This window comes from Mobula birostris, chromosome 5 (assembly GCF_030028105.1).
Source record: "Mobula birostris isolate sMobBir1 chromosome 5, sMobBir1.hap1, whole genome shotgun sequence".
Lineage (NCBI taxonomy): Eukaryota > Metazoa > Chordata > Chondrichthyes > Myliobatiformes > Myliobatidae > Mobula > Mobula birostris.
This window is the reverse complement of record NC_092374.1, coordinates 201951141-201978357: the sequence shown is the minus strand read 5'-3', so window position 1 is coordinate 201978357 and position 27217 is coordinate 201951141. Positions and strand designations below refer to the sequence as shown.

At 42.1% G+C, this 27217-nt stretch overlaps 1 protein-coding gene across 1 annotated transcript in view; it reads right to left on the bottom strand.

Moving 5' to 3' along the window:
• Positions 1–688: 688 nt before the first annotated feature.
• LOC140198473 (uncharacterized) overlaps positions 689–27217 on the bottom strand; it is a 39509-nt gene continuing 12980 nt past the window's right edge. Inside the window, exons 3-5 of the mRNA XM_072259558.1 lie at positions 17476–17572; positions 12158–12347; positions 689–4616 (exon numbers count right to left, since the gene is read on the bottom strand). Coding sequence (XP_072115659.1) covers positions 4606–4616; positions 12158–12347; positions 17476–17572 — 298 coding nt within the window. The 3' untranslated portion in view covers positions 689–4605. The remainder of the gene's footprint in view (positions 4617–12157; positions 12348–17475; positions 17573–27217) is intronic.

The window sequence follows — 27217 nt, the reverse complement described above, 5'->3', positions numbered from 1 at the left end:
TTTCTCCACGTATTACCTTTTTAGTTACCTTCTGTTGCTCTTTAAAAGTTTCCCAATCCTCCGGCTTCCCACTCGTCTTTGCTATGTTCTACTTCTCTTTTATTTTCTCTGCTATGTTATACTGTCTTTATATTATTTCAGCTGTGTTAAGCACTAACGCCAGCACTAGACAAATTGCTAATTAAGTGAAGGTACAAGGTGTTAACAACTCAGATATTTTAACCCTTTACTGAAAATCTTCTTCCACAACTTTTGATTTCTTTGGACGCCATTGATTACAGCTGAATTGTGTGGTAGAATCTTGATGGAGTTGATGAGAATGCAGGAGGACTCTTCTGAACAAAATCTCCAGTACTGTATTAATAATGTAGATGGACAGTTGAGGACTTTTGATATACTGGCTGTTACCAGAGACTCAAGTGTTAACGGCCATCTGCTGTCAGGCATGGCCAGACCACACTGACAGTAGACTCGGTAATACTGAGTCCCTTGTCTAAGAAGCGATGTGTTGGCACTGGAGAGAGTCCAGAGGATGTTCTCGAGAATGATTCCAGGTGTGAAAGAGTTAACGTATGAGTAGTGTTGTTATAGCTCTGTCCTGTGCTCAATGGAGCTGAGAAGAATGTTGAGGGACCTCATTGAAATCTTTCTTTCTTTCTTAATCTTTTTATTGATTTAAAAACAGCACATATACAAACAAGGGGAGAATCATCTCAAATATATATATCAATAACAATACAAACAGAAAGTGAAATAAACTTATCAAAATCATACACAGTATTAAGCTAATATGTAGTATATAATAAAAAAGACAGCTAATTCTCCTGTTATATATTCGTAAAGAGAAAAAAATGTTCAATATTTAAATAAGAAGAACCCTCCCCCCACTACACTATATGAAAAAAAAAAGAGAAAAAAAAGAGGAAAAAAAGGACTGGGCAGTCCATTCTGAGGATACGACCAAAAAGATAGGAAAGACTTTCTGGCGAAAACTAAAACTTCAAAAAATAAAATTGGAAAAGCAATAAATCAAATCAAATGAAAATCTTGAATAAAAGATCGCCAAATTTGCTCAAAGTTAATGGATGTATCAAATGTCCGACTTCTCATTTTCTCTAAACTTCAACAAGACATAATGGAGGAGAGCCAATAAAAGACAGTAGGTGGAATAGAATCCTTCCACTTCAATAAAATAGCTCTTCTAGACAACAAAGTTGAAATACATTGAGCGGGAACAGGAATATTTCCTACTTCTGATGGGATAACCCCAAAGATTGCTGTAAGTAAATTAGGTCGTAGGTCCAGATCCAAGACTTTTCATAGCGTTTTAAAAACATCTCTCACAAAATTATCTAGCTTTATGCAAGACCAAAACATATGAGTTCAAGAAGCCACCTCAATATTACATCTGTCACAAATTGGATTGATGTTGGAGAAAATACGTGCTAGTTTATACTTTGACATATGGGCCGGATGCATTACCTTGAACTGTATCAGAGAATGACGGGCACAAATAGATGAATTATTAAGGAAATCAAAAAGTTTACTCCATTGATTATCTGAAAATGACTCTACAAATTCCACTTCCCAAGCACGTTTAATTTTATCATTCGATATCATTCGTAAATTCAATAACCATTTATAAATTATAGCTTTCAACCCTTTTTGAGTGGTTTAAGCTGAAATAGAGCATTGTCATATTAGGTGGATAAGCAGAAGGGTAATCTGGCAGCAAACGACGTAAAAAATTCCTAATTTGTAAAGATCTAAAAAACTGTACATTAGATAAATCATATTTATCCACCAATCGAGAAAACTACATTAAGTAATCCCCTAAAAACAATTCTGAAAAAGTTGTTATTCCCTTGGTTTTCCAAATTAAAAAGGCCTTATCCAAAACTGATAGTTTAAAAAAAAATTGAAATGGGTAGTGGTAGAAAGAACAAGATTATTTAATTCAAAAAATCTGTGAAACTGAAACCAAATTCTTAATGTATGTTTAATAATGGAATTAAAGTCTTGTCTACTAATCTTAGAAAACAAAAAAGGAAGAGGAGCTCCCAGTACAGAGGCCAAAGAGAACCCTTTCACCAAGTTTTCCTCCATATCCAACCATGGACATTCATGCATGTCTGAATAATGAATCCAAAAAGTAATACATCAAATATTAATTGCCCAATAATACATTCTAAAATTTGGCAAAGCCATACCATCGTCCTATTTTGATTTCTGCAATAAGGGTTTAACTCAGTCTAGGATTTTTATTATTCCAAATATAAGATAATATTATAGAGTCTATTCTGTCAAAAAACGTTGCAGGAACAAAGGAATATATATAATAATTTTCGTAGAACTATCATTTGAATAGCATTAATTCGACCTATTAATGATCATGTCATGGGTGACCATTTAGAAAGCATTTGCTGGGTGTAATCAATTAATGGCAGAAAATTATATTTATACAGGTCCTTAAAATTAATAATAGAGCTTTAAATATCTTGTAATCTTTTTCTTCTACTTTATTTTTAGCCACACTTTTCTTTTTCACTTTATCTATACTTCTTTAATCTGTTGAGCCCTCTCCGCCCCACTATTGAGTGCTGGACAAGCTCAAGGGCTGAGGCTCCTCCAGCACTGTCTCTCGGATCCCCCTACCGCCTCACTCGCAGTCACACCCTCTTGTCCCTGACCACAGACCAAATATGAGACAGCTGATCTCCTGAATCAGAGAATCCAGGAAACTGTCCCCCTCCCTGATGTGCCACCATGTTGAAGCTCAGATCCCAGGTCATCAACTTTGAGCCCGAGTTCCTCGAGCAGCCAACACTTGCTGCCGATGTAACCAGCATCAGGAACCACAGTGGAGTCCTCCGGCTCCCATATCATGCAGTTACAGCACATCACCTGACCCTGCATGATTCCTACCTTATTTAATTAGCTGTAATTTAGTGACTTTTTATTCAACCACTACAAAAGCTTTACCTGCTACTTACACGTGCCTCTTCGCCGAAGCCACTTGAGTCAAAGCCTCAGCGTTCCCACTCCTACACCGGTACATTTACAGAATAGCCACTCTGCTTTGTCCCTGCTTTATTTTCATTTGCTCCTGATAATATATCGCACACCGATTGGTGTGCCTCCATTGCGCTGAGCCCGCGAAACGCTCCTTTTAAAACTCATGTTGATCCTTGATTAATGTCGCATCAACCGATCACTTGTCTGAGATAGAACATAGAACAGTACAGCACAGTACAGGCCCTTCAGCCCAGAATGTTGTACCGACCCTCAAACCCTGCCTCCCATATAAGCCCCCACCTTAGATTCCTCCATATACCTGACCAGTAGTCTCTTAAACTTCACTAGTCTATCTGCCTCCACCACTGACTCAGGCAGTGCATTCCACACACCAATGACTCTCTGAGTAAAAAACCTTCCTCTAATATCCCCCTTGAACTTCCCACCCCTTACCTTAAAGCCATGTCCTCTTGTATTGAGCAGTGGTGCCCTGGGGAAGAGGCACTGGCTATCCACTCTATCTATTCCTCTTATTATCTTGTACACCTCTATCATGTCTCCTCTCATCCTCCTTCTCTCCAAAGAGTAAAGCCCTAGCTCCCTTAATCTCTGATCATAATGCATACTCTCTAAACCAGGCAGCACCCTGGTAAATCTCCTCTGTACCCTTTCCAATGCTTCCACATCCTTCCTATAGTGAGGAGACCAGAACTGGACACAGTACTCCAAGTGTGGCCTAACCAGAGTTTTATAGAGCTGCATCATTACATCACGACTCTTAAACTCTATCCCTTGACTTATGAAAGTTAACACCCCAAAAGCTTTCTTAAATACCCTATCCACCTGTGAGGCAACTTTCAGGGATCTGTGGACATGTACCCCGAGATCCCTCTGCTCCTCCACACTACCAAGTATCCTGCCATTTATTTTGTACTCTGCCTTGGAGTTCGTCCTTCCAAAGTGTACCACCTCACACTTCTCCGGGTTGAACTCCATCTGCCACTTCTCAGCCCACTTCTGCATCCTATCAATGTCTCTCTGCAATCTTTGACAATCCTCTACACTATCTACAACACCACCAACCAGATCAGCTGGAAACAACCAGGGACGCTTTAATAAAATAGCCCTTCTGGCTAATAGTGTGACAAATGCAATTACATATTGGTCTGATATAGAAACACCATGAATATATTGGGTTATCCGAACAAAACTGTCAATTTATTTTTCCAGAAAATTTATTACAAACCTCGGGCTTTGTCAAATTTATAGAGATTCAGATAAAAGATTTTGTCCTTTTTAATAATTCGGGAATGTGTCGAAATTGATTATATGGGATATATTTAAAACATATTTGCGAGGTCAGATAATCTCTTATTTGACTAAATGATTGATTCATGCCATCTGCATCCATCCACGAAACCGCAATATTTCAGTGAAAATTTAAAGATCTCCCTTTCCGTGGGCTCTGCGAATTTCGCACCACAGGCGCCTCGCCTACTGCATGCAGAGGAATCGTTGAAATAAGTCAACTGCACTGTACCTTGAAACACATTTTTCTTGAAACTAGAAGCGCCCTGCGTGCTTGTCTGGTCAGAGAGAATCTGTGGACCGAAGAAAAGGTCAACATCTCAGGTCAATATCTTTAATGCGCAGAGTTAGGATTTGGCACAAGAGATTATACAGAAATCTGATAATATAGAGCAACAGACACAAAATGCTGGAGGAATTCAGTGGTGGAGGCAGCATCTATGGAAATGAATGAGCAGTCGAAAAGCTTCAACAGCACACCTGAAAAGACAACAGTTTATTCATTTCTTTTTCAATCTTTTTATTAGTTTCATAATAATAAACACAGCATAGTAATGATACAAAGTTATTGGGAATACATTGTTATAATTGTCTTTTTAAAACTTATTAATTCTCAAAATTATAAACATAATAACAAAGTTGATACAAAGAGATTGGAATAATCTTAACAAGCAGATGGAAAAAGGATTTTAAGTAACATTGGTATAATAGACTTCCAAACCCATAATGAAATTAGTCATAAAGAAAAAAAAGAAATAAAAAGAAAAAAAATATATATATAAACAAAGAAAAACCCCCAAAAGAAAAAGAAAAGCCCAAAAAGAAACAGAACAAATCAGGGCTAGACCAATACCTTGAATCAGACACGTTCAGTAATGTCGTCCACTCCGCACCTCTACTCATATAATTTAAGTTTTAAAACAAGATTCAGAAAGGTCAAATTACATCATATGAAAATGTTGCATAAAAGATTTCCAAGTTTCTTCAAATTTAACCACATTGCTATAATTGACATAGTTAAATATAAATCCAGTTGACACTTAAATGTTAAAACTCCCAAACATACAGGATACAGATGAACAGTATAAAACGAAGAAAAATATCAAGAAAAAAAATCATGAAAAAGGAAAAACTAAAACTATAACCCACCCCACCCCAAAAAACTAACCTAAACACTGTTAATCAACTAAAAAAAAAGACATGGGCTGTTATGTAACATCATAAAAAAAGAAAGCATTAGTGTCGATGACTCCGTTACTCTCAACAAATATTACAAAGAAATAGAGTAAGTTTGAGGTGCATGCTGTAAGGAGCACTTTTAAGTAGTGGGAGCTTATCCCCACTACCTCTCCTCGGCTTGACAACCTTGGAACCGGGATCATAAACAACACTTCTAATTCTTTACAAATTTAAACACAGCATAGTTTGAGAGGACCAACGAAATGTGGTAGGAGAATTAATCTCTTTACAAATCAGCAAAATGGATCTTCTAGCCATTAATGTAAAAAATGCAATCATCTGACGAGCTGAAGTTAAATGACTTGATTCTATCATTGGTAACCCAAAAATTGCAGTAATTGGTTGAGGTTATATGTCAATATTCAAAACAGTTGAGATAATATCAAAAATATCCTTCCAATATTTTTTCAACAAAAGACATGACCAAAACATACGAGTTAAAGAAGCTATCTCAGAGTGACATCTATCACATTTAGGATTTATATGAGAGTAATAACGAGATAATTTATCTTTAGACATATGAGCCCTGTGCACTACTTTAAACTGTATCAGTGCATGTTTAGCATATATAGGGGATGATTTAACTAAATGAAGAATTTTTCCCCATTTTTCAATCGGTACAGTGATCTTAAGTTCCCTTTCCCAATCAGTCTTAATTTTATTAGATACATCAGGACATATATTCATAATTGTATTATTAATAATTGCTATAACACCTTTCTGAAAAGGATTTAAATCTATTTTTTTTCCAAAATATCGATTGAATAAAAATTCAGAAAGTTAGAAGAAACAGTATTTAAAAAATTTCTAACCTGTAAATATCTAAAAAGAGTGAGATCTAGGCAGATTATATTTATTAGATAATTGTTCAAAGGACATAAAACAATTATCTGAAAATAAATCACAAAATCGTACTATACCTTTGATTTTCCAATCCAAGTATGCTTGTTCCATAGTGGAGGGTTGAAAAAGAAATTAGATGTAATAGGACTATCTAAAATAAATTGGTTCAACCCAAAAAAATCTTGAAATTGAAACGATATGCGTAAAGCATGCTTAACTATTGGGTTATCCATTTGTTTATACAATTTAGAAAGAGTAAAGGGAAGCGAAGTTCCTAAAATAGAACCCAATGAAAACACTTGGAAAGAATTACATTCAAGATTTACCCAATGTGGACTTGAAATTACGTCCAAGTCCTATAACCAAAATTTTAAATATCGAATGTTAATTGCCCAATAGTAAAATCTAAGATTCGGGGGAGCTGACGGTTTATTCAGTTCTATAGCGAGTTCTGCGTTTCGGGAGAACGTAGTGTGTGGCGGAGTGAAGGTGAGGAAGCTCCGTGACTGGTGGAGCCCTGTGGCAGTGATTGACTGACACAAGTAGCAGTGGAACTGACTGGGGGAGGCCTGTGGTGCAGCAGTCAGCGTAACGCCGTGAGAGCACCAACAAACTGGATTCAACCCTCGCCGCTCTCCGAAAGGAGTTTGTACAGCTGCCTATGACAAAGAATTCCACAGATTCATCACTCTGTGGCTAAATAAATTCCTCCTCATCTCCGTTTTAAAAGGACACGCAAGGCTGTGCCCTCTGGTCTTAGATGCTCCCACCATAGGAAACATTCTCTGCACATCCACTCTATCAAGCCCTTTACACCTTTGATAGTGTTCAATGAGGTCACCCCTCATTCTTCTGAATTTGAGTGAAAACAGGTCCAGAGCCAAACACTCTTCCTATGACAAGACAGTCAATTCTGGAATCATTTTCGTGAAACTCCTTTGAACCCTCATCAGTTTCAGCACCCCCTTTCTAAATGTGACAGTGTCCTGAATTACCCCTATGAACTGTGGAGAGAGAGAGAGAGAGACACAGAGACACACAGAGACATATATACATGAAGACTGCTCACAGTTTGTTTACATTTCTACAAGGACGCTGCCTGCTTTCACAGTCTTACACAGAGAGAGAAGGGAGGAGCTGATTTGAGAGCCAGTTGGTACTCAGCACGGGAAGATAAATAGGTCAGATGATAGACCTGAGACACATGGTTTTGGACACTGAATGAGCTTTGCTATGCCCACAGAAAAAGTGGGTTTTTGGAGGATCGATCAGTGGCTCTTGCAGTGTGAAAAGGGTGTGACTGGTGGGGAGTTATTCATGTGTCCAACCCTCACCAGGGTTGATAATTCCACCACAGAAGAACGGTCCCCTTTGTTGAGGTCACAGTTGGTGCCTTTTAAAGGATTTCAGAGGACAGCAGGAAGATCGACGGTGTCAGCTCATCTGAAGACTCAAATCCTTCTCTCTCTCTCTCTCTCCATCACTACTCAACTCAATACCACGAACTGAACTGAACTTTACTCATCATCGTAAGACTATTTACCCCTAGATTTGAAGAAGCTTGGTTTTTATATATATTCAACACTTAGTTATTTAAAATCATTGCTAACCTGTTTGATTTATCTGCATATTACTGTATTGCGTAATCACTAATAAATACTATTAGTTAATAGCAATACTGGACTCCAAAGTGTTTCCTATTTCTGCTGGTTCTTTAACCTGCCACGGGGTACGTGACACTAAGATAGTGGGCCCAAAGCTACTCACTATACTCCAAGCGGCGCCTCACCTGTGCTTTATGAATTCTCAACATTACATCCTTGCTTTGATATTCTAGCACTCTTAAAATGAATGCTAACATCACATTTGCCTTCCACAACAGTCTTATACTGCAAACTAATCTTCTGGGAATCGTGCACAAGGACTCCCAGAATGGGGGGTGGGGGGCAGATTTCATTGAAGCCTATCGAATTTGAAAGGCCTGGATAGAGAGGATGTGGAGAGGATGTCTCCTCTAGTAGATGAGTCAAGGACCAGAGGGCACAGCCTCAGAATACATTTTAGAACAGAGATGAGGAGGAATTTCTTCAGCCAGAGGGTGGTGAATCTGTGGAATTCATTGCCACAGACGGCTGAGGAGGTCATGATATTTAAAGCGGAGGTTGCTAGGTTCTTGGTTGGTCAGGGTGTCAAAGTTTACGGGGAGCATGGGATTAAGAGGGATAATCAGCTATGTTGGAATGTCAGAGCAGACTCGATGGGCCAAATGGTCTAATTCTGCTCCTATGTCTTATAGACACATGCCAATGATGCGTTGGAGCAGTTCGGTGCAGTACAGACCCTTCGGCCCATAATGTTGTACCAACAGGCGAACGCAAGGCAAGTAGGCAAGTTCATTCCTTATTTAACTATTGAGATAATAGGGTGCAAGTCTACAGGGCCAGTGTTCTGTTCTGGGTATCAGATGTGGGATTTCCAGGAGACTATCAGCCTTCCTGATGGCCACACCTGCACCAAGTGCATCAAGATGCAGCTCCTTAGAGACTGTGTTAGGGAACTGGAGCTACAGCAGGGGTAGGGGTAATGGCGGGGGTAGACAACCGTGGCTGACAAGGGAAATTAAGGACTGCAGGAAAGCTAAGGAAAGGGCAAATTATGTAGCAAAAGTGAGTGGGAAGTTGAATGATTGGGAAATTTTCAGAGGGCAACTAAAAAGCTATAAGTGAAAAGATGAAATATGACAGCAAACTAGATAATAATATAAAGCAGTATAACAAAATTTCTTTCAGTCATATGAAGAGTAACAGAGATGAGTGTTGATATTGGACCACTGGAAAGTGATGCAGGTGAGGTATTAACGAGGGACCAAGAAATCGCAGATGAACTTAATGGGTACTTTGCATCAGTCTTCACTGTGGAAGACACTAGCAGTGCGCCAGAGGTCCGCGAGTGTCAGGGAGAAGCAGTGAGTGCTATCGCTATTACAAAGGACTAAGTGCTAGGGAACTTGAAGGTCTTAAGGTGGTTAAGTCACCTGGACAAGATGGACTACATCCCAGACTCCTGAGAGAGGTTGCTGAAGAGATCACGGATGCATTGGTCATGATCTTTCAAGTATCATTTGAATCTGGCATGGTCCCAGAGGATTGGAAGATTGCAAATGTCACTTCACTCTTTAAGACGAGAGGAAGGCAAAAAAAAAAAATGAAATTATGGACCAGTTAGCCTAACCTCAGAGGTTGGGAAATTGTTGGAGTCATTATTAAGGATGAGGTTTCAGGGTACTTGGATTTCGATCATGGAATTGATGGCTTTGTGGCAAAGTTTGTGGATGATATGAAGATAAGGGGAGGGGTAGGTAGTGCTGAGGAAGCAATGCGATTGCAGTAGGGCATAGACAAATTGGAAGAATGGACAAGAAAGTGGGAGGTAGAATACCATGTTGGGAAATGTATGGTCATGCATTTTAGTAAAAGGAACAATAGTGCGGACTATTATCCAAATTGGGAGAAGGTTCAAACATCAGAGGTGCAAAGAGTCTCAGGAGTCCTTGTGCAAGACTCCCAGAAGGTTAATTTACAGGTTGAGTCTGTGGTAAAAAAAGGCAAATGAACCTTGGCATTTATTTCAAGGGGAATAGAACATAAAAGCAAGGAAATAATGCTGAGCCTTTATAAGACACCAGTCAGGCTGCACTTGGAGCACTGTCAACAGTTTTGGGCCCAATATCTCAGAAAGGCTGTGTTGTCATTGGAGAGAGTCCAGAGGAAATTCACAGGGATGATTCCGGGAAAGAAGGGGTTAACATATGAGGAGCGTTTGGCAGCTTTGGGACTGTGCTGACTAGAATTTAGAAGAATGCAGGGAATCTCATTGAAAGAACAAGATAGAATGGATATGGAGAAGATGTTTCCTATGGTAGGGCATCCAGAAGCAGAGGGCACTGCCTCAAAATTGAAGGGTGAACTTTAAAACCAGAAATATTGAGGAATTTTTTTTAGCCAGAGAATATTGAATCTGTGAAATACTCTGCCACAGACTGTGGCGTAGGGAAAGTCCATGGGTATATTTAAGGCGGAAGTTGATAGTTTCCTGATTGCTCAGGGCATCAAAGGATGTGGCAAGGCGGCAGATGTATGGGCATGAGGGGGATCCTAGATCCGGATGATACAAAGGCAGAGCAGACTTGATAGGTTGGATGACCTAATTTTGCTTCTATGTCATATGGTCTAACCTTTTAATTTGTCCAAGTTTAATCTGATCTCCCCCCTCCCTCCACAGTGCCCTCCATTTTTCTATCATCCATATGCCTATCCAAGAGTGTCTTAAATGTCCCGAATGTATCTGCCTCTACCACACCTGGCAGCACATTCCACACATCCACCACTCCGTAAAAAGAAACATACCTCTTGCATCTCTCCTCCCTATACTCCAAACACCTGAAGTTTATCTGCCCTTGCTGTCATGGTAGTTAATAGTGTTAGCCACTCCCACACGAGAGGAGTTCACATACTGTACAAGCAGGGTTCTCAGTAAAAGTTCAGCTGAGTATCCTGCATGCTGATGTCCAGGTGTGCTCTGCACTATCCCTCAATATTAACACAATGCTTACCACCCTGGGAGAAAGTCTGCGGCTATCCACTCAATCTAAGCTTCTTCTCATCTTCTACATCTCTATCAAGTGGCCTCTCATCTTCCAAAGAGAAAAGCCCTATCTCAATCAACCTTTCCTCATAAGACATACTCTCTATTAAGGCAGCATCCTGGCTAAATCTCTCCTGTACACTCGCTAAAGCTTTGACATCATTACTATAATGAGGCGACCAAAACTGAATACAATACTCCGAGTTTAATCTGGTCCAACCAGAGTTTTATTGAGCTGCATCATTACTTCGTGGCTCTTGAACTAAATCCACCAAATAAACAGCCAACGCACCATTCTCCTTCTTAACCACCCTATCACCTTGCATTGCACCTTTGAAGGATCCATGGACGTGCACCTCAAAATCCCTCTGTCCCTCCAAAGCTCTCAGATTCCTGCCATGTAGCATATGCTCTGCCGTCAAGTTTAACCCTCCAAACTCAATTACTTTTCCAAAGCATTGAAATAGACTATACGACATAGGAACAGAATTAGGCCATTTGGCTCATTGCATCTGTTCCTCATGCACGTGGATGGGAAAAGGTTAAGAGGGACAGGGCCAAAATGGGACTAGTGAAGGAGGACAACTTTATCAACATATCTGAGTGGCACCATATGACCAATTTTCATGCTGCAGAATTCTACGATGACTGACTCCAAGGCTGTCAGGGTATTTCAATAACACACAAGCACAAGCCCCAGTAGCCATGAGGCATTTTGGGTCAAGAATAAGGCTCTCTGATTGAGATCTACCCTCCATACCCAGTTGGGCTCATTTGTAACCACAGAACCATCAGTGACATCCCCTTTATGCAACTACTTTGAAATGGCCACTTAACCTGGGAAAATCTCTGTTGGATCGACAATACCAACATTTTTGAAAATGAATTTTTAAAAAAGTGGTCCATTAATTAAGGCCATCATCGAGGCAAAGATCTCTCACAGAATCCTTTAGCACAATCTGCCTTCATTCTCCTCTGCTCTGGGGATTGAGGTGCTAACCTATTTAACTTTTGCCAATAACTCAGGTCCTCAAGTCCTGGCAATATCAGTAGGAAGACAGAAGCAGGACCTTCATTCCTTACTGAAGGACAATGTTTACCCATTCACCTTTATCAGTGGACGTGCAGATGGCAATGAACTTGGCACCAATGTCAGCCGACGAATATTTTCTTGCCTCGGCCACGACAATGAGTTTATTAGAGGGGGTGATCGCGATGAGTGGGATCCTGAAGGTGTTGACATCGCCAATAACACCCCTGATCCACAGCAGCTGCTCATCTTCAATGAGTGGGCAGATCTGGAAGAAAAGGTGGAAGGATAGTTACACTGGACAACGAAGATTTTGCCTCCTGAATACTTTTGCATGTATCTTATGGACTTTACACTGCCGATCACCATGAAATTTCCCTATCGCACATCATTTCTTGAAATTGCCTATATTTGTATTACAATTCATAACTCAAGTCAGTTAAAATGTTGCCCACAATGTAAGCTGAAAAGTTTTCTACCTTGCCCTGGTATGCTTAGGCAGGGTGGATGCTACAGGGCAGGACAGATTTTAGAAAGGCTGCACATTTCCCTGAAGGATTTTGCTACTTGAGGCAGACTTTCCCCAGGATACCCAAAACCAAGATTAAGGAAACAACACACACAAAATGCTGGAGGAATGCAGCAGGCCAGGCAGCATCTATGGAAAAAAGTACAGTCGACATTTCAGCCCAGCATTTTGTGAGTTGCTTGGACTTTCAACATCTGCAGATTTTCTGTTTGTGCCAAGATTAAGGAAGGCATTTTTGTTGGTCCATAGTCATAGTCATACTTCATTGATCGCGGGGGAAATTGGTTTTCGTTACAGTTGCACCATAAATAATTAAATAGTAATATGGAAATTATGCCAGGAAATAGGTCCAGGACCAGCCTTATGGCTCAGGGTGTCTGACCCTCCAAGGGAGAAGTTGTAAAGTTTGATGGCCACAGTGGCGTCACAGGTAGATAGGGTCGTAAAGAGAGCTTTCGGTACATTGGCCTTTATTACTAAAAGTTTTGAGTATAAGAGCTGGAATGTTATGGTGAGGCTGTGCAAGGCATTGATGAGGCCAAATCTGGAGTATTGTGTTCAGTTTTGGTCACCAAATTACAGGAAGGATATTAATGAAGTTGAATGAGTGCAGAGAAGGTTTACAAGGATGTTGCCGGGACTTGAGAAACTCAGTTACAAAGAAAGGGTGAATAGGTTAGGACTTTATTCCCTGGAGCGTAGAAGAATGAGGGGAGATTTGATAGAGGTATATAAAATTATGATGGGTATAGATAGAGTGAATGCAAGCAGGCTTTTTCCACTGAGGCAAGGGGAGAAAAAAACCAGAGGACATGGATTAAGGGTGAAGGGGGAAAAGTTTAAAGGGAACATTGGGGGGGCTTCTTCACACATGGAGTGGTGGGAGTATGGAATGAGCTGCCAGATGAGGTGGTAAATGCAGGTTCTTTTTTAACATTTAAGAATAAACTGGACAGATGCATGGATGGGAGGTGTTTGGAGGGATATGGTCCATGTGCAGGTCAGTGGGACTAGGCAGAAAATGGTTCGGCACAGCCAAGAAGGGCCAAAAGGCCTGTTTCTGTGCTGTAGTTTTTCTGTGGTTTTCTGTGGTTTCTAATATAGTGTCAAAGTCACAGAGGATTCACAATGCAGGTGGACAAACAGCAGAGGAACAGAAGCTGTCCTCAAGTCTGGTGGTGTGTGCTCCCAACCTTTTGCATCTTCAGCCTGGTTGAAGGAGAGAGAAGACAGAATAACTCGGGTTCGGGTGGGAAGTGCTGCCATTGGTTTATTATTGTCTTGTGCACCGTTCATGCAGATCAGATCAGTACACAGTGCATTGGGCTGGAAGGTGGTAAAACAATACCAATGTAAAAAGTGTCAAAGTTACAGAAAGAGTCCAGAGCAGGCAAACGATAAAGTGGAAGATCAAGAAGATCATAAGAATGGTAGGGTGAAGGAACCATGGGTGACAAGTGAGGTGGAAAATCTAGTCAGGTGGAAGAAGGCAGCATACATGAGGTTTAGGAAGCAAGGATCAGATGGGTCTATTGAGGAATACAGGGAAGCAAGAAAGGGGCTTCCCTACAAGTTGTGTCTTTATTCTTTGGAACGTAGAAGGTTGAGGGTGGACTTGATAGAGGTATTTAAAATTATGAGAGGGATAGGTAGATTTGACGTGGATAGGCTTTTTCCATTGAGAGTGGGGGAGATTCAAACAAGAGGACATGAGTTGAGAGTTAAAGGGCAAAAGTTTAGGGGTAACATGAGGGGGAACTTCTTTACTCAGAGAGTGGTGGCTGTGTGGAACGAGCTTCCAGCAGAAGTGGTTGAGGCAGGTTCAATGTTGTTGTTTAAAGTTAAACTGGACAGCTATATGGACAGGAAAGGAACAGAGCATTATGGTCTGAGTGTGGGTCGGTGGGACTAGGTGAGAGTAAGAGTTCGGCACGGACTAGAAGGGCTGAGATGGCCTGTTTCCATGCTGTAATTGTTATATGTTATATGGAGCTTAAGAAGGGGCTGAGAAGAGCAAGGGGGCGTGAGAAGGCCTTGGCAAGTAGCGTAAAGGAAAATCCCATGGCATTCTTCAACTATGTGAAGAACAAAAGGACGACAGGAGTGAAGGTAGGACCGATTAGAGATAAAGGTGGGAAGATGTGCCTGGAGGCTGCGGAAGTGAGCGAGGTCCTCAATAAATACTTCTCTTCGGTATTCACCAATGAGAGGGAGCGATGACAGTGAGGACAATATGAGTGAGGTTGATGTTCTGGAGCATGTTGATATTAAGGCAGAGGAGGGGTTGGAGTTGTTAAAATACATTAGGATGGATAAGTCCCCGGGGCCTGACGGAATATTCCCCAAGCAATTTAGTTTTCTAAAATTGACTCCTTCTACCCTAGGCCATGAACTTATCAATCACCTCTTGTATACTTACTGTAATGCAGTTCTTTTCTATTATGCATTGTTTTGAATTGCTGCCAGCAAGAAACAAATTTCATGACATGTGGTAGTGGTATTAAATTGGATTTTGAACTGTAGAGACTGTTGTGCTCAAACACCCCTACTAGCACCAACAATCATTTCACATTCACTGAGTCAGCAAAGTCACTGGGATCATCCCCAGTCTGATGTTTGGTCTGAATAACAACCGAACCTCGTGACCATGTCCGCATGCTTTTACGCATCGAGTTGCGACCACATGATTGGTCGATAAGATATTTGCATTAACGAGCAGGTGCACAGATGTATCTAATAAAGTGGTCACTGAATCTCTTGCTTACAGACAATTATATAAAAATACTAATATAGGAAAGTTAAACTGCAAAGAAAAATAACAATTCTACAGCCTAATCCAACAAGCCAGAGCATCACACAGCAAGCAGTGACAGCTGTGGTCACACTATTGTTTTGCAAACTTCAAACATTTTATTACTTTACTTGCTTTTACTAGGAGGCAATAAACGATACATTCTGGACAATCTTATCAGGCTGTGATGCTGTTTTAGGGGTCACTCAGTCCAAATTGTGATTGCTTTTTTTCCTGTACTCCTCTGTTATCTGCAAATTATCATGTTTTTGTAATAAACATAACCTCATACCTCTCTGGAGTGAATCCCATTTGTCAGATTTCTGCCCAGCTCAACAGACCACTGACATACCCTCGCAGTTATCAGGAAGAAAACTGTATGACCAGCTTCGGTACAGATTGCAAACTCCTTTGTCAGGTCTAAAATTTCATCATCATGCATAGATGGATGGATGCACCATTAAAAGCAATGGACTCAGCACTAAACCTCATGACCAACAGCCTTGTAACTACAAAAACTCAAGGGACTCAGCACTAAACCTTACTACCAACAGCCTTGCAACTAAGACTCCCCTTGTCCAGCCTATTCAATGGCCCACGTTTAGTGAGATTGCAAATAACACATGACCTCGGTAACATTTTCCTGTGATTCTCAACGTGTATTAATGACAGAGTCTCCACAAGCCTCTTGCATCAAGTATTATAAAACCTGGGTGAGGAAATATCTCACAGAGCAAAACACCGTGGATGAATGATTCAGTTGTATTTCTGTATTTTTCTGTAAATGCCCACAAGCAAATGAATATGACGGTGGCATATGGTAACATGATAGTAAATTACTTCAAACTGTTAAACTTTGGACACAAATTCTTCAGTCTAACCCTGGCGTGCACGACCCTGGTGCTCGCCCAGCTAATCCCAATTTCCTGCATTCGGCCCATATCCCTCAAGTCCTGCCCCTCCACCTACTGCCCAAGTGCTTTTTCAATGGCATTGTTACCTGCCCCAAACACTCCCCTGGCAGCTCGTTCCATACACTCACATCCCAGTCCTGTCTGGCCAGCCCCTGATGTGGGCACGGCCGGAGGAAACAACCACCCCATCTCTACTCTGTTAAGCCCCATCCAAAACTCATGCACTTCAATAAGATCTCCTGAACCGAAGAACATGGGCCCCATTTGCTAAATCTCTCCTCAAACTTGCCAAGTCCGTCGCCAGCACAGTTTGGCCTCAAAGTCACCTACACTCAGCGGCCATGTTATTAGGTACCCCTGCTCATGTGGCAGCAGCTCAATGTGTAAAAGCATGCAGGAGTGGCCAGAAACAGGTTGAATGCCACCAACACACATCATGAGATTTGTTAACTTTACAGCAGGACAGTAAAATACATGATAAATAGAGAAAAACTATTGTAGTATGTCTATCTGTACACACATACACACATATAAATTAGTGCCATGACATAACAGACAGTACAGTTGCCTGGATTGGGGAGCATGCCTTGTGAGAATAGGTTGAGTGAACTCAGCCTTTTCTCCTTGGAGCGACGGAGGATGAGAGGAGACCTGACAGAGGTGTACAAGATGATGAGAGGCATTGATCGTGTGGATAGTCAGGGCTGAAATAATTGCCACAAGACAACACAGGTTTTAAGTGCTGGGGAGTAGGTATGGAGGAGATGTCAAGGGTAAGTTTTTGACCCAGAGAGTGGTGAGTGCGTGGAATGGGCTGCCGGTAACGGTGGTGGAGGCGGATACGATAGGGTCTTTTAAAAGACTTTTGGATAGGTACATGGAGCTTAGAAAAATAGAGGGCTATGGGTAACCCTAGTAATTTCTAAGGTAGGGACATGTTCGGCTCAACTTTGTGGGCCAAAGGGCCTGTATTGTGCTGTAGGTTTTCTATGCATATGGTTCAAGGAATTATATTTATGAATCTTAACTAAAGGTTTGGTGAAGAATAACAAAAAAGGGCCCATTTTAATTAAACTGTCAAATATGCTGAAGCTGGAGTTCATCTTGAACTTCTCTGTCACTATCACACTGGGCCCTCAAACAGCGTGAATGCACACAACACCTTCTGACCGTCGCTCGCAATCCATTTCGAACCAATGCATCTCCCAGCAGATCGTACGCTACGACCGGTTCTCCCCAGTGTCTTCTCTCTCCATCTCCTGCCAAACAAAAAACCCAAGCACAACCTTAGTGTTCCTCACTAGAGAAACCTTCCCAACAATTCGACCATCCTAAATGGATGGCACACATTTCTCCTCATCTCTTATCTTCAACAATAACCCAAACAAGCTGAAAACAGAACAGGCTGCTCTGACAGAACTGCCAGAATGAAACACATACAGCAGAACAGTAAAAATATGAACCAGGGCATTACATATATATGTCCTTTAAATAGTTCAGTTAAAATCTGTAGCCCAAAACAAAAACAGAAATTTAAAAGGTGGTGAGGTAGTGTTCATGAGTTCAATCCATTTAGAAATCGTATGGCAGAGTTGAAGAAACTGTTTCTGAATCACTGAGTGTGTGCCTTCAGGCCTCCATACCCCCTGCCTGATGGTAACAATGGGAAGAAGGCATGTCCTGGGTACAGCGCCAAGGGAGTGATGGTCAAGAGGTTCAGTTGCTGTTCAGATCAGTCATCAGAATAGAGAGGAAATGTGATCTAAGTGACTTTGACCTTGGAGTGCTTGTCAGTGCCAGATGGGGTGTTTGTGCATCTCAGAAACTGCTGATCTCCAGGGGTGTTCATGCACAACAGTCTCTGTTTTAGAGAAAATGGTGTAAAAAAAATCCTGAGTGGCCATCATGTGGGCAAAAACACTTTCTTAATGAGAGAGGTCAGACTGGTTTAAGTTTACAGGAAGGCAATAGTAACTCAAATAACCACATATTACAAAAACAGTGATGTGCAGAAGAGCATCTCTGAACGCATATGTTGAACCTTGAACACCACAAACATACATGAAGTGGCCACTTTATTGGGTACAGGAGGTAGCAAATAAAGTGGCCATTTAGTGTATTCATGCACCATTAGTTGTGGTCCTTTACTGCAGAACACAAGCAACACAATCACACTCTGTTGGAGGAGCTCAGCAGCGATGGAGAGGAATAAGCAGTCTATGCTTTGGGCCAAAACCCTTTCCTGCAACGTCATCTTTTTTCCCCCTTTCCAGACTTGTTACCTGACCTGTTGAGTTCAACCAAAAAGCACTGCAGGACTGCACAGTACACTATTGGTAGACAACTATTGGATCTGGAAACCATCTACACTTCACAATGTCTATGGCGGGCTTGCAAATTCGTGATAGACTCATCTGACCACAGCAATCACCTATTTAATCTCCTGTTGCCCAGCAGGAGATACAGAAACATCTGCACACAGACATCCAGACTGAGAAGCACATTTTCTCCAGGGTTGTCGTGCAACTGAACAATGCACCCCACCCACCATAGCCCATAGGTACCATGGACACCTCCAAGTGCAACACATGGGCATAATTATTCATACTATATTTTATGTACAATCATTGCATTTTATAACACATGTGCAACACTTGTCTGGGGCAGCCCCTGTTTTTTTTTATATAATTTTTTAAGAGTTTTTGTTGTTAATTCAGTTATAATTTAGATGTCACTAAGTAACTCAGACATTATTTTAAAATTTAAATGCCGTCATTGTGTTTTAGTCATTGAATTGCCAGTGTGCAGTTTTGCTCGGAATGGAGCAGCATTGCAATCTCATCCTCAGCACTGACAATAAAACTCTAACCCAGTTCCTCCCGCATTTTGTGTGTGTTGCTCTGGATTTGCAGCATTTACAGAAACACTTGTGTTTCTTTCTGTAGCACATGATATGCGCCTGCTTTTATCACGAGTTCTTTGGTCACCAAGATATGCAGATGCTTCAGAATTATCTGGTCACTACTCTCTAACCAACAGCCATGTTGTTCAGAATCTGAGAGGAGATCTCATCCCACAACCATCTGACTCTCTCTGCACCCATGTGTGTGGGGCTAGGCACAGCTCAAATCCCATCTATAAATTTGCTGACGATACAACTATTGTCAGCAGAACATCAGATGGTGGTGAGGAGACATATTGGAGAGAGACAGATCAGCTGGTAGAGTGGTGTCACAGCAACAACCTTACACTCCACATCAGTGAGACCACAGAATTGATTGTGGACTTCAGAAAGAGTAAGACGAGGGAACACAGTCCTCATCGAGAGATCAGAAATGGAAAGGGTGAGCAATTTCAAGTTCCTGGAGGTCAGCATCTCCAAGGATACACTCTGGCCCCAAAAATATGGCGGGGTGTTGGGGTATGCACGGCAGAGGATCAAAATAAGCTGCTGGAAGTTGTAAACTCAGTCAACCCCATCATGGTCACCAGCCTCCGTAGCATCCAGGATATCCTCTCGGAGCAATGCCTCAGAAAGGTGGCATCCTTCATTAAAGACCTCCATCACCCAGGACATGCCTTCTTCTCATTGCTGCCGTCAGCATGGAGGTACAGGAGCCTGAACACACAAACTCAGTGATTCAGGAACAGCTTCTTCCCCTCTGCCATCAGACTGTGAATGGACAATGAAATCATCAACATAAACTCACTACTATTCTTTTCTTTTTGCACTACTCATTTAATTTAACTTTTAAAATGTATTTACATATTCTTCTCACGATAATTTACAGTTTTCATTACATATTGCAATGTACTGTTGGATAAACTTCAGGTCATAAGACAGTGATTTTAAACTGAACTAAACATTCATTCCTACTAACCCTACTTTATTTGCTCCAATAACCCATCGAAGTTCAGAGTAAACTTTTTTATCAAAGTACGTATACATCACCATGTACAACCCTGGGATTTGTTTTCTTGCGGGTGTACTCACTAAATCCAATAACCATCATGGAATCAATGAAAGACAGCACCCAACAGGACAGACAAATAACCCACGTGCAAAAGTCAACAGACTGCGCAAATACAAAAACAAACAACAAATATTGAGAACATGGGATGAAGAGACCTTGAAGGTGAGTTTATAGCTTGTGGGAACAGTTCAATGATGGGGCGAGTAAAGATATTATCTCTGGTTGAAGAGCCTGCTGGTTGAGGGGCAATAACTGTTCCTGAACCTGGTGGTGTGGGTCCTGAGGGTCCTGTACCTTTTTCCTGATGGCAGCAGTGAGAAGAGAGCATGGCCTGGACAATGCCCCTCAGACAGAGCTAGAGGGACCGGATTACTGAGGAGGTTGTATAGGTTAGGACTTTATAGTTTGGAGCATAGGGGATCGTACATTGCTGTATAAAATCATGAAGAATAGAGACAGGGTGAATGAATACAGTTCTTTTCCCAAGATTAAGAAATGAAGAACTGGAGAGTACAGGTTTAAGGTGAGAGGGAAATGATTTAATAGGAAAGCAGTGGAGAGGGCTGCGGAGTGGGTAGTCCGTATACAGAATGAGCCATTAGAGAAAATGTTTGAGGAGAACACAATATTAACAGTGGTAAGAGTACACGGAGGAGACAGAGAGCTGAGTGATATGGTGGCACGGATCTTTCCCCCAAAGTCAGCAAAATTTAAGAGCTAATCATTGACTGTAGGAAGTGGGGAGGGGCGGTTGTGAGATGGTGCACATCCTGCTATTTGCAGCGTGTTACAGACGTCGAGTTCATAGGAGTGAATATCACCAGTAGCCCGTCCTTTCTAACCACACACGCCACAGGCAAGAACGCTCATCAGTGCTTCTACTTCCTCAGGCTGCTAGTGAAATTTGGCTAGTCCCATTTCACCCTTACACCATTGTTATAAAAGATAACACACCAGAGAAAGCACCCTATCCAATACATTACAGCTTGCTACAGAAACTACTCTGTCCAGGACAGCAAGAAACTGGACAGGTTTGTGGACGCTGCTCAGCACATCACGGAAAATAGCCTTTCCTCCAAGGACTCTGTCTGCAGTGAACAGAATCAAAGACCCCAACCACCCGAGACATCCGCTCTCCACCCTCTCCCATTGCTCTGAAGATACAAAATCCTGAAAGCACATACTACCAGACCCAAAGACAGCTTCTATCCCTCTGTTATAACTGAACAGTCCCCGAGAACGATAACTAACTTACTACCTGTTACGCTGCTGGAGTTTTGGGGCAGCAATGAAGGTCCTCCATCTCCAGCTGTGCCCAGGGCTTCCTTCACCATGCCAGCAGCTTCCTCCTGGTTTTCACTGCAGTCAGCCCTGCAAGTCCCGGGTGGAGACTCAGGAATACCATCACACACAAAGTAGGATTCTTCATTGCTGTTTTCATAACTTCTGTTTGACAGTCAGGGTTATTAGCCGAACCACCCCCTGCCGCCAAACTTGGAAGGCTGGTGGATCCCTCTTAGTCTGGCATCTACCCTTTGACCTGTTTGACATGGGTAACCCTTCCAAGAGCCAAAGCACAAAGCCCTGAATCCAGCCAACTCAGCTCTCCGGGTCACTGAGGCACACCGGCCTCCAAACCACGACAAAGCTGTGGTCCTCTCGGAGGCTAGCATGATAAGATCTAGTCTTAACCTCACCATCTATCTTGCTATGGCCTTCCACCTTATTGTTTGCCTGCACTACACTTTATTCTGCATTGTTAACCGCTTCTCCCTTGTAACAGCGACGCACCGATGTGATGACATTATCTGTACAGATGGTATACAAAACAAAGGCTTTCACTTTGCCTCAGAGGCAATAATAAACCATTTACAATGTAGGCCACCAAATCACTTGCCTTCTCAATGCTGAGAAGCTGGTGCACAGACATACCCTGGTCCTGCAGAACACTGATGTGGTTGTATCGCGGCCTGGTCTGGAAACACCAATGCCTAGGAACAGACAAGTCTACAGAAAGTGGAGGACACAGCCCAGACCATCACAGGAACAGCTCCCCCCACCACCACTGAGCATATCTACCAGGAGCACTGCCGCAAGAAAGCAGCATCAATGACCCCCCCCCCCCTCCCTCCCACCATCCAGGCCATGCTCTCTTCTTGCTGGACGTATAAAATCCTTCAGCCCCTCACCACCAGGTTCATCAACAATTATCACCCTACACCCATCAAGCTCCTGAATGAGTGTTGATAACTTCACTCACCTCAACACTGAACTGACTCCACAACCTATGCACTCTACAACTCAGTATTATTTATTTATTTTTAAACAGCATGATTTCTCTTCTCAGTGTTGGTTGTTCATCAGTCTTTATTTATAGTTTTTCATAAATTTTGCTGTATTTCTTTTTTCCTGTAAATGCCTGCAGGAAAATGAATCTTAAGGTAGTACATGGTCTCAGACTTTGAACTTTGACATCATTCACTCGCTCATCAGTTTAAAAATATTTCTCATTTCTATCACATTCCGTCTGCCATATGGGAAGGATGGCAGAGTGGAGACAGGTCTCTACCAAAGGAGGTGTAAGGTGCTCCTTCCTTCCGCCAGCCTGCAGGTCACCCTAGGCCAAGGTGCAGCACCTGCTTAGCCCCCTGATCAGGGTCACGTGAAGCCATGAAAGCAGGTAATGGATGGTCCAGACCCAGAAATTTACCATCCCTTCACAGCCCAGGGTAGATCTTATCCAGGCCCAGAAATTTACCATCCCTTCAAAATGCAGGGTAGAGTTTATCCAGGCCCAGAAATTTACCATCCCTTCACAACGCATGGTATATTTTAGCCAAGCCCAGAAATTTACCATCCCTTCACAGCCCAGGGTAGATTTTATCCAGGAAGGTAAAGCAATGAGGTCCTGAAGCTAGAAAGCTGAGATACAGGACCTCCAGGGCAGTACTTTTGCGATTGCTACCTATGCCACGCACCAGTGATAGCAGAAACAGGTCGATTTGGCAGATGAATGTGTGGCTGAGAAGCTGGTGCAGGGGGCAGGGCTTCATGTTCTTGGGTCACTGGGATCCCTCCTGGGGTAGGAATGACCTGTTCAAAAGGGATGGGTTGCACCTGAACCCGAGGGGGACCAATATTCTCGCAGGCAGCTTTGATAGAGCTGTTTGGCAGGGTTTAAACTAATTTGGTACCGGGGTGGGAACTGGACTGAAGGGACTCAAGATAGGACGGATGTTAAAAATGCAAAGATAGCATGCAGTCAGACTGTTAGGAAGGGCAGGCAGATGATAGGACATAATTGCAGCCAGCAGGGTGAGTACCAGTGCATTGAGAATGCAGAATCAAAAAGGGTAGCAAATACAGTACTCAAAGTGTTATATCTCAATGCACAGAGGATAAGAAATCAGCTGGATGATCTTGTTGCACTGTTACAGATTGTCAGGTATCATGGTTTCATGTTGTGGCCATCACTGAATCGTGACTGAAGGATAATTGTAGTTAGGAGCTAAATCTCCAAGGTTACATGTTGCATTGGAAGGAAAGGAAGGTAGGCAGAGAGGGAAGCATGCCTCTGCTGGTGAAGAATGGCATCAAATCAGTAGAAACATATGACATAGGATCAGAAGATATTAGAACATAGAAATTTACAGCACATTGCAGGCCCTCTGGCCCACAATGCTGTGCTGACCATGTAACCTACTCTGGAGACTGTCTGGAATTTCCCTAGTGCATAGCCCTAGGGTTGGGTGAAACAACTGCAAGGGTAAAAGGACCCTGATGGCAGTTACATACAGGCCTCCCAACAGTAGGTGGGATGTGAACCACAGATTACAACAGCACATCAAAAAGACGTGTCAAAAGGACAATGTTATGATCGTCATGGGAGATTTTAACATGCAGGTTCATTGGCAAAATCAGGTTGGAAATAGATCTCAAGAGAGTGAGTTAGTTGAATGCCTATGAGATGGCTTTTTAAGTGCAGTTTGTTGTTGTATTACTCAGGGATCAGCTTTACTGGATTGGGTGTTATGTAATAAACTGGAGGAGATTAGGGAGCTGAAGTTGAAAGAGCCCTTAGGAGACAATGAAAACATGATTGAGTTCAAACTGAAATTTGATAGGGAGAAAGTAAGGTCAGACGTAGCAGTATTTCAGTGGAGTAAATAAAATTATAGTGGTATGAGAGAGGAGTTGGCCATAGTAAATTGGAAGGAGATGTTGGCATGGATGACAGCAGAGCAGCAATGCTCTGAGTTTCTGTGAAAAATGAGAAAGGTGCAGGTTAGATGTATCCCAAAAACAAAGAAATACTCAAATGGCAAAATAGTACAACCGTGGATGATAAAGGAAGTCAAAGCTAATGTAAAAGCAAAAGAGAGGGCATACAACAAAGCAAAAATTAGCAGCAAGACACAGGATTGGGAAACTTTTAAAGAACCTACAGAAAGCAACTAAAAGAATCAGAAGGGAAAAGAGGAAATATGAAAGCAAGCTCGTAAAAAAAGATCAAAGTGGATGGAAAAACTTCAAGTATCTAAAAAATAAAACAGATGAGAATGGATATAGGTCCGCTGGAAAATTAGGCCAGAAAAATACTAGCAAAGGAGGTGCAGGTAACATTGAAGAAGCAGGGAGTCCGGAGAAGGGCCCAAGAAAGATTGGGAGAATAGGCAAAGAAGTGGCAGCTGGAATACAGATTGGAGAAGTGCATGGTTAAGCACTTTGCAAGAAGGAATAAAGCCACAAACCATTTTCTAAATGGGGAGAAAATTCAAAATCAGGTGCAAAAGGACTTGGGAGTCCTTGTGCAGAATTCCCAAAAGATTAACTTGTAGGTTGAGACGGTGGTAAAGAAGGAAAACACAATGTTAACATTCATTTTTAAGGGCCTAAAATATAAAAGCAAGGATGTAATGTTGATGCTTTATAAAAAGCACTGGTGAGGCCTCACTAGGAGTTTTGGGCCCCTTACGTGATAAAAGATGAGCTGGCTCCAAATGAGGTCCATGAGAAAAAATTCTGGGACTGAAAAGTTTACCATATGAGGTACATTTCACGGCCCTGGGCCTGTACTCACTGAAGTTTAGAAGAATGAAGGGGATCTCATTGAAACCTATTGAATATGGAAAGGCCTCGATAGAGTGGATGTACAGAGTATGTTTCCTGTAGTGGAGGAGTCCAGGACCAGAGGGCACTGCTTCAGAATATAGGAACTTTTATGTTCTAAGGGATTAAGTCCTAACCTATTCAATCTTTCCTTGTAACTCAAGTCCTCCAGCACTGGCAACATCCTTGAAAAAAAAAGCATCTTTCTCTTTACTCTTTCAACCTTCCTCCAAGGGGACGACAACCTTGTCACGGATTGGAAGCTGGCGTGCCTCAATGACCTGGAGAGCTATGCAGGCTGGAGTCAGGGCATTAAACTTTGGCTCTTGGTTAGGGTCACACGCCACACAGGTCAAAGGGTAGAGGTCAGGCTAAAACTGGTCCGTGGTCCACCAGGTTCAGGGGTTCAGCTCAGGGCTAACTGGAAAACCAAAATTGTTACAGAAACAGCAATGAAAAGCTCTTCTACATCAGAGTGTGACGGTATTCCCGAGTCTCCAGCCAAGACTTGTATGATTGACAGTAGTGAAAACAGAGAAGAAACTACTGACACAATGAAGGAAGTTCTGAACACCGCCAGAGATGGAGGACCTTCATTGCTGCCCTGAAAGCTAGCGGCTGTAACGGGCAGCAAGTACGTCTTTCAACCTTATTTACATCTTTCCTGTAGGTAGGTGACCAAAGTTGCACACAATACTCCAAATCAGGCCTTACCAGTGTCTCAGACAACTTCAACATAACGTCCCATCTCCTGCACTCAAAAACTTCGATTTCTCGCACATAGGCCTTCATAAACTTTGTTTACGACCCTATCTACCTGTGACACCACTTTCAATGAATTATGGACCTGCATTCTGAGATCCCTTTGTACTCCCACACATCTCAGGGCCCTAGAGTTAATTGTGTTTGTCTACCAAAGTGAAATACCTAGCACTTCACCTTAAAATTCCATCTGTCATTTTTCAGCTGATGGAGATCCTGCTCCAAGCCATGATAGCCTTCTTCACTATCCACTAAACCCTCAATCTTTGTGTTATTGACAGCTTTGCTGATCCAGTTAACATCATCAGCCAGTTCATGGATAGAGATGGCAAACAACAACATACCCAGCACTGATCCCCACGGCACAGAACTAGTCACAGGCCTCCAGTCAGTTGTAACTGTGACATTATGATCCCTAGTTGCAAAGTGTTCCCCGACACAAACTTCTGCCATCTACCCTATCTGGATATCCCTTTATTGTGAGGCTGTGCCCTCTGGTCCTAGATCCTCAGGTTATTGGAAACACCCTCTGCAGGTTTAACTGTACAGCCTTGCGATTCCTCTGTAACTTCAGGACTGTCCTGATGCAATTTTCAACCTGAAAGATCAACAGTTCCTTCCGACCCCCTGAGTTCCACTGAACTGTGGGGTGGCTAAGCTGTGTTAAGTATGCCTGTTGCTTCAGATTCCAGCGACTTCAGTCTCCTACGGTCCAGGGAATAACCTATTCCTAACCTATTCAATCTTTCCCTCTAACTCAGGTCTTCAATTCCCTGCAAGTTTTCTGTACACGTTTAATCTTATTGACACTTCCTGTAAAAACATCCTCAAAATTCCAGAGTTAAATTAGGCCAGGCCTCCATGATAAGCAGCTGACAGTTGTAGGGTGGCTGAACTGTGAGAGTGTGTCTGTCTGTCACCAGGACCAAATGTCACCTGCTGTATCATAACCACTCCTTTAGTTCTCGTCTCACCTCACTGGGCAAAACCTGCTTACATTTACCCTATTGATAGCCCTCATCATTTTGCACACCTCTATCAAAACTCTATCCAAACTTC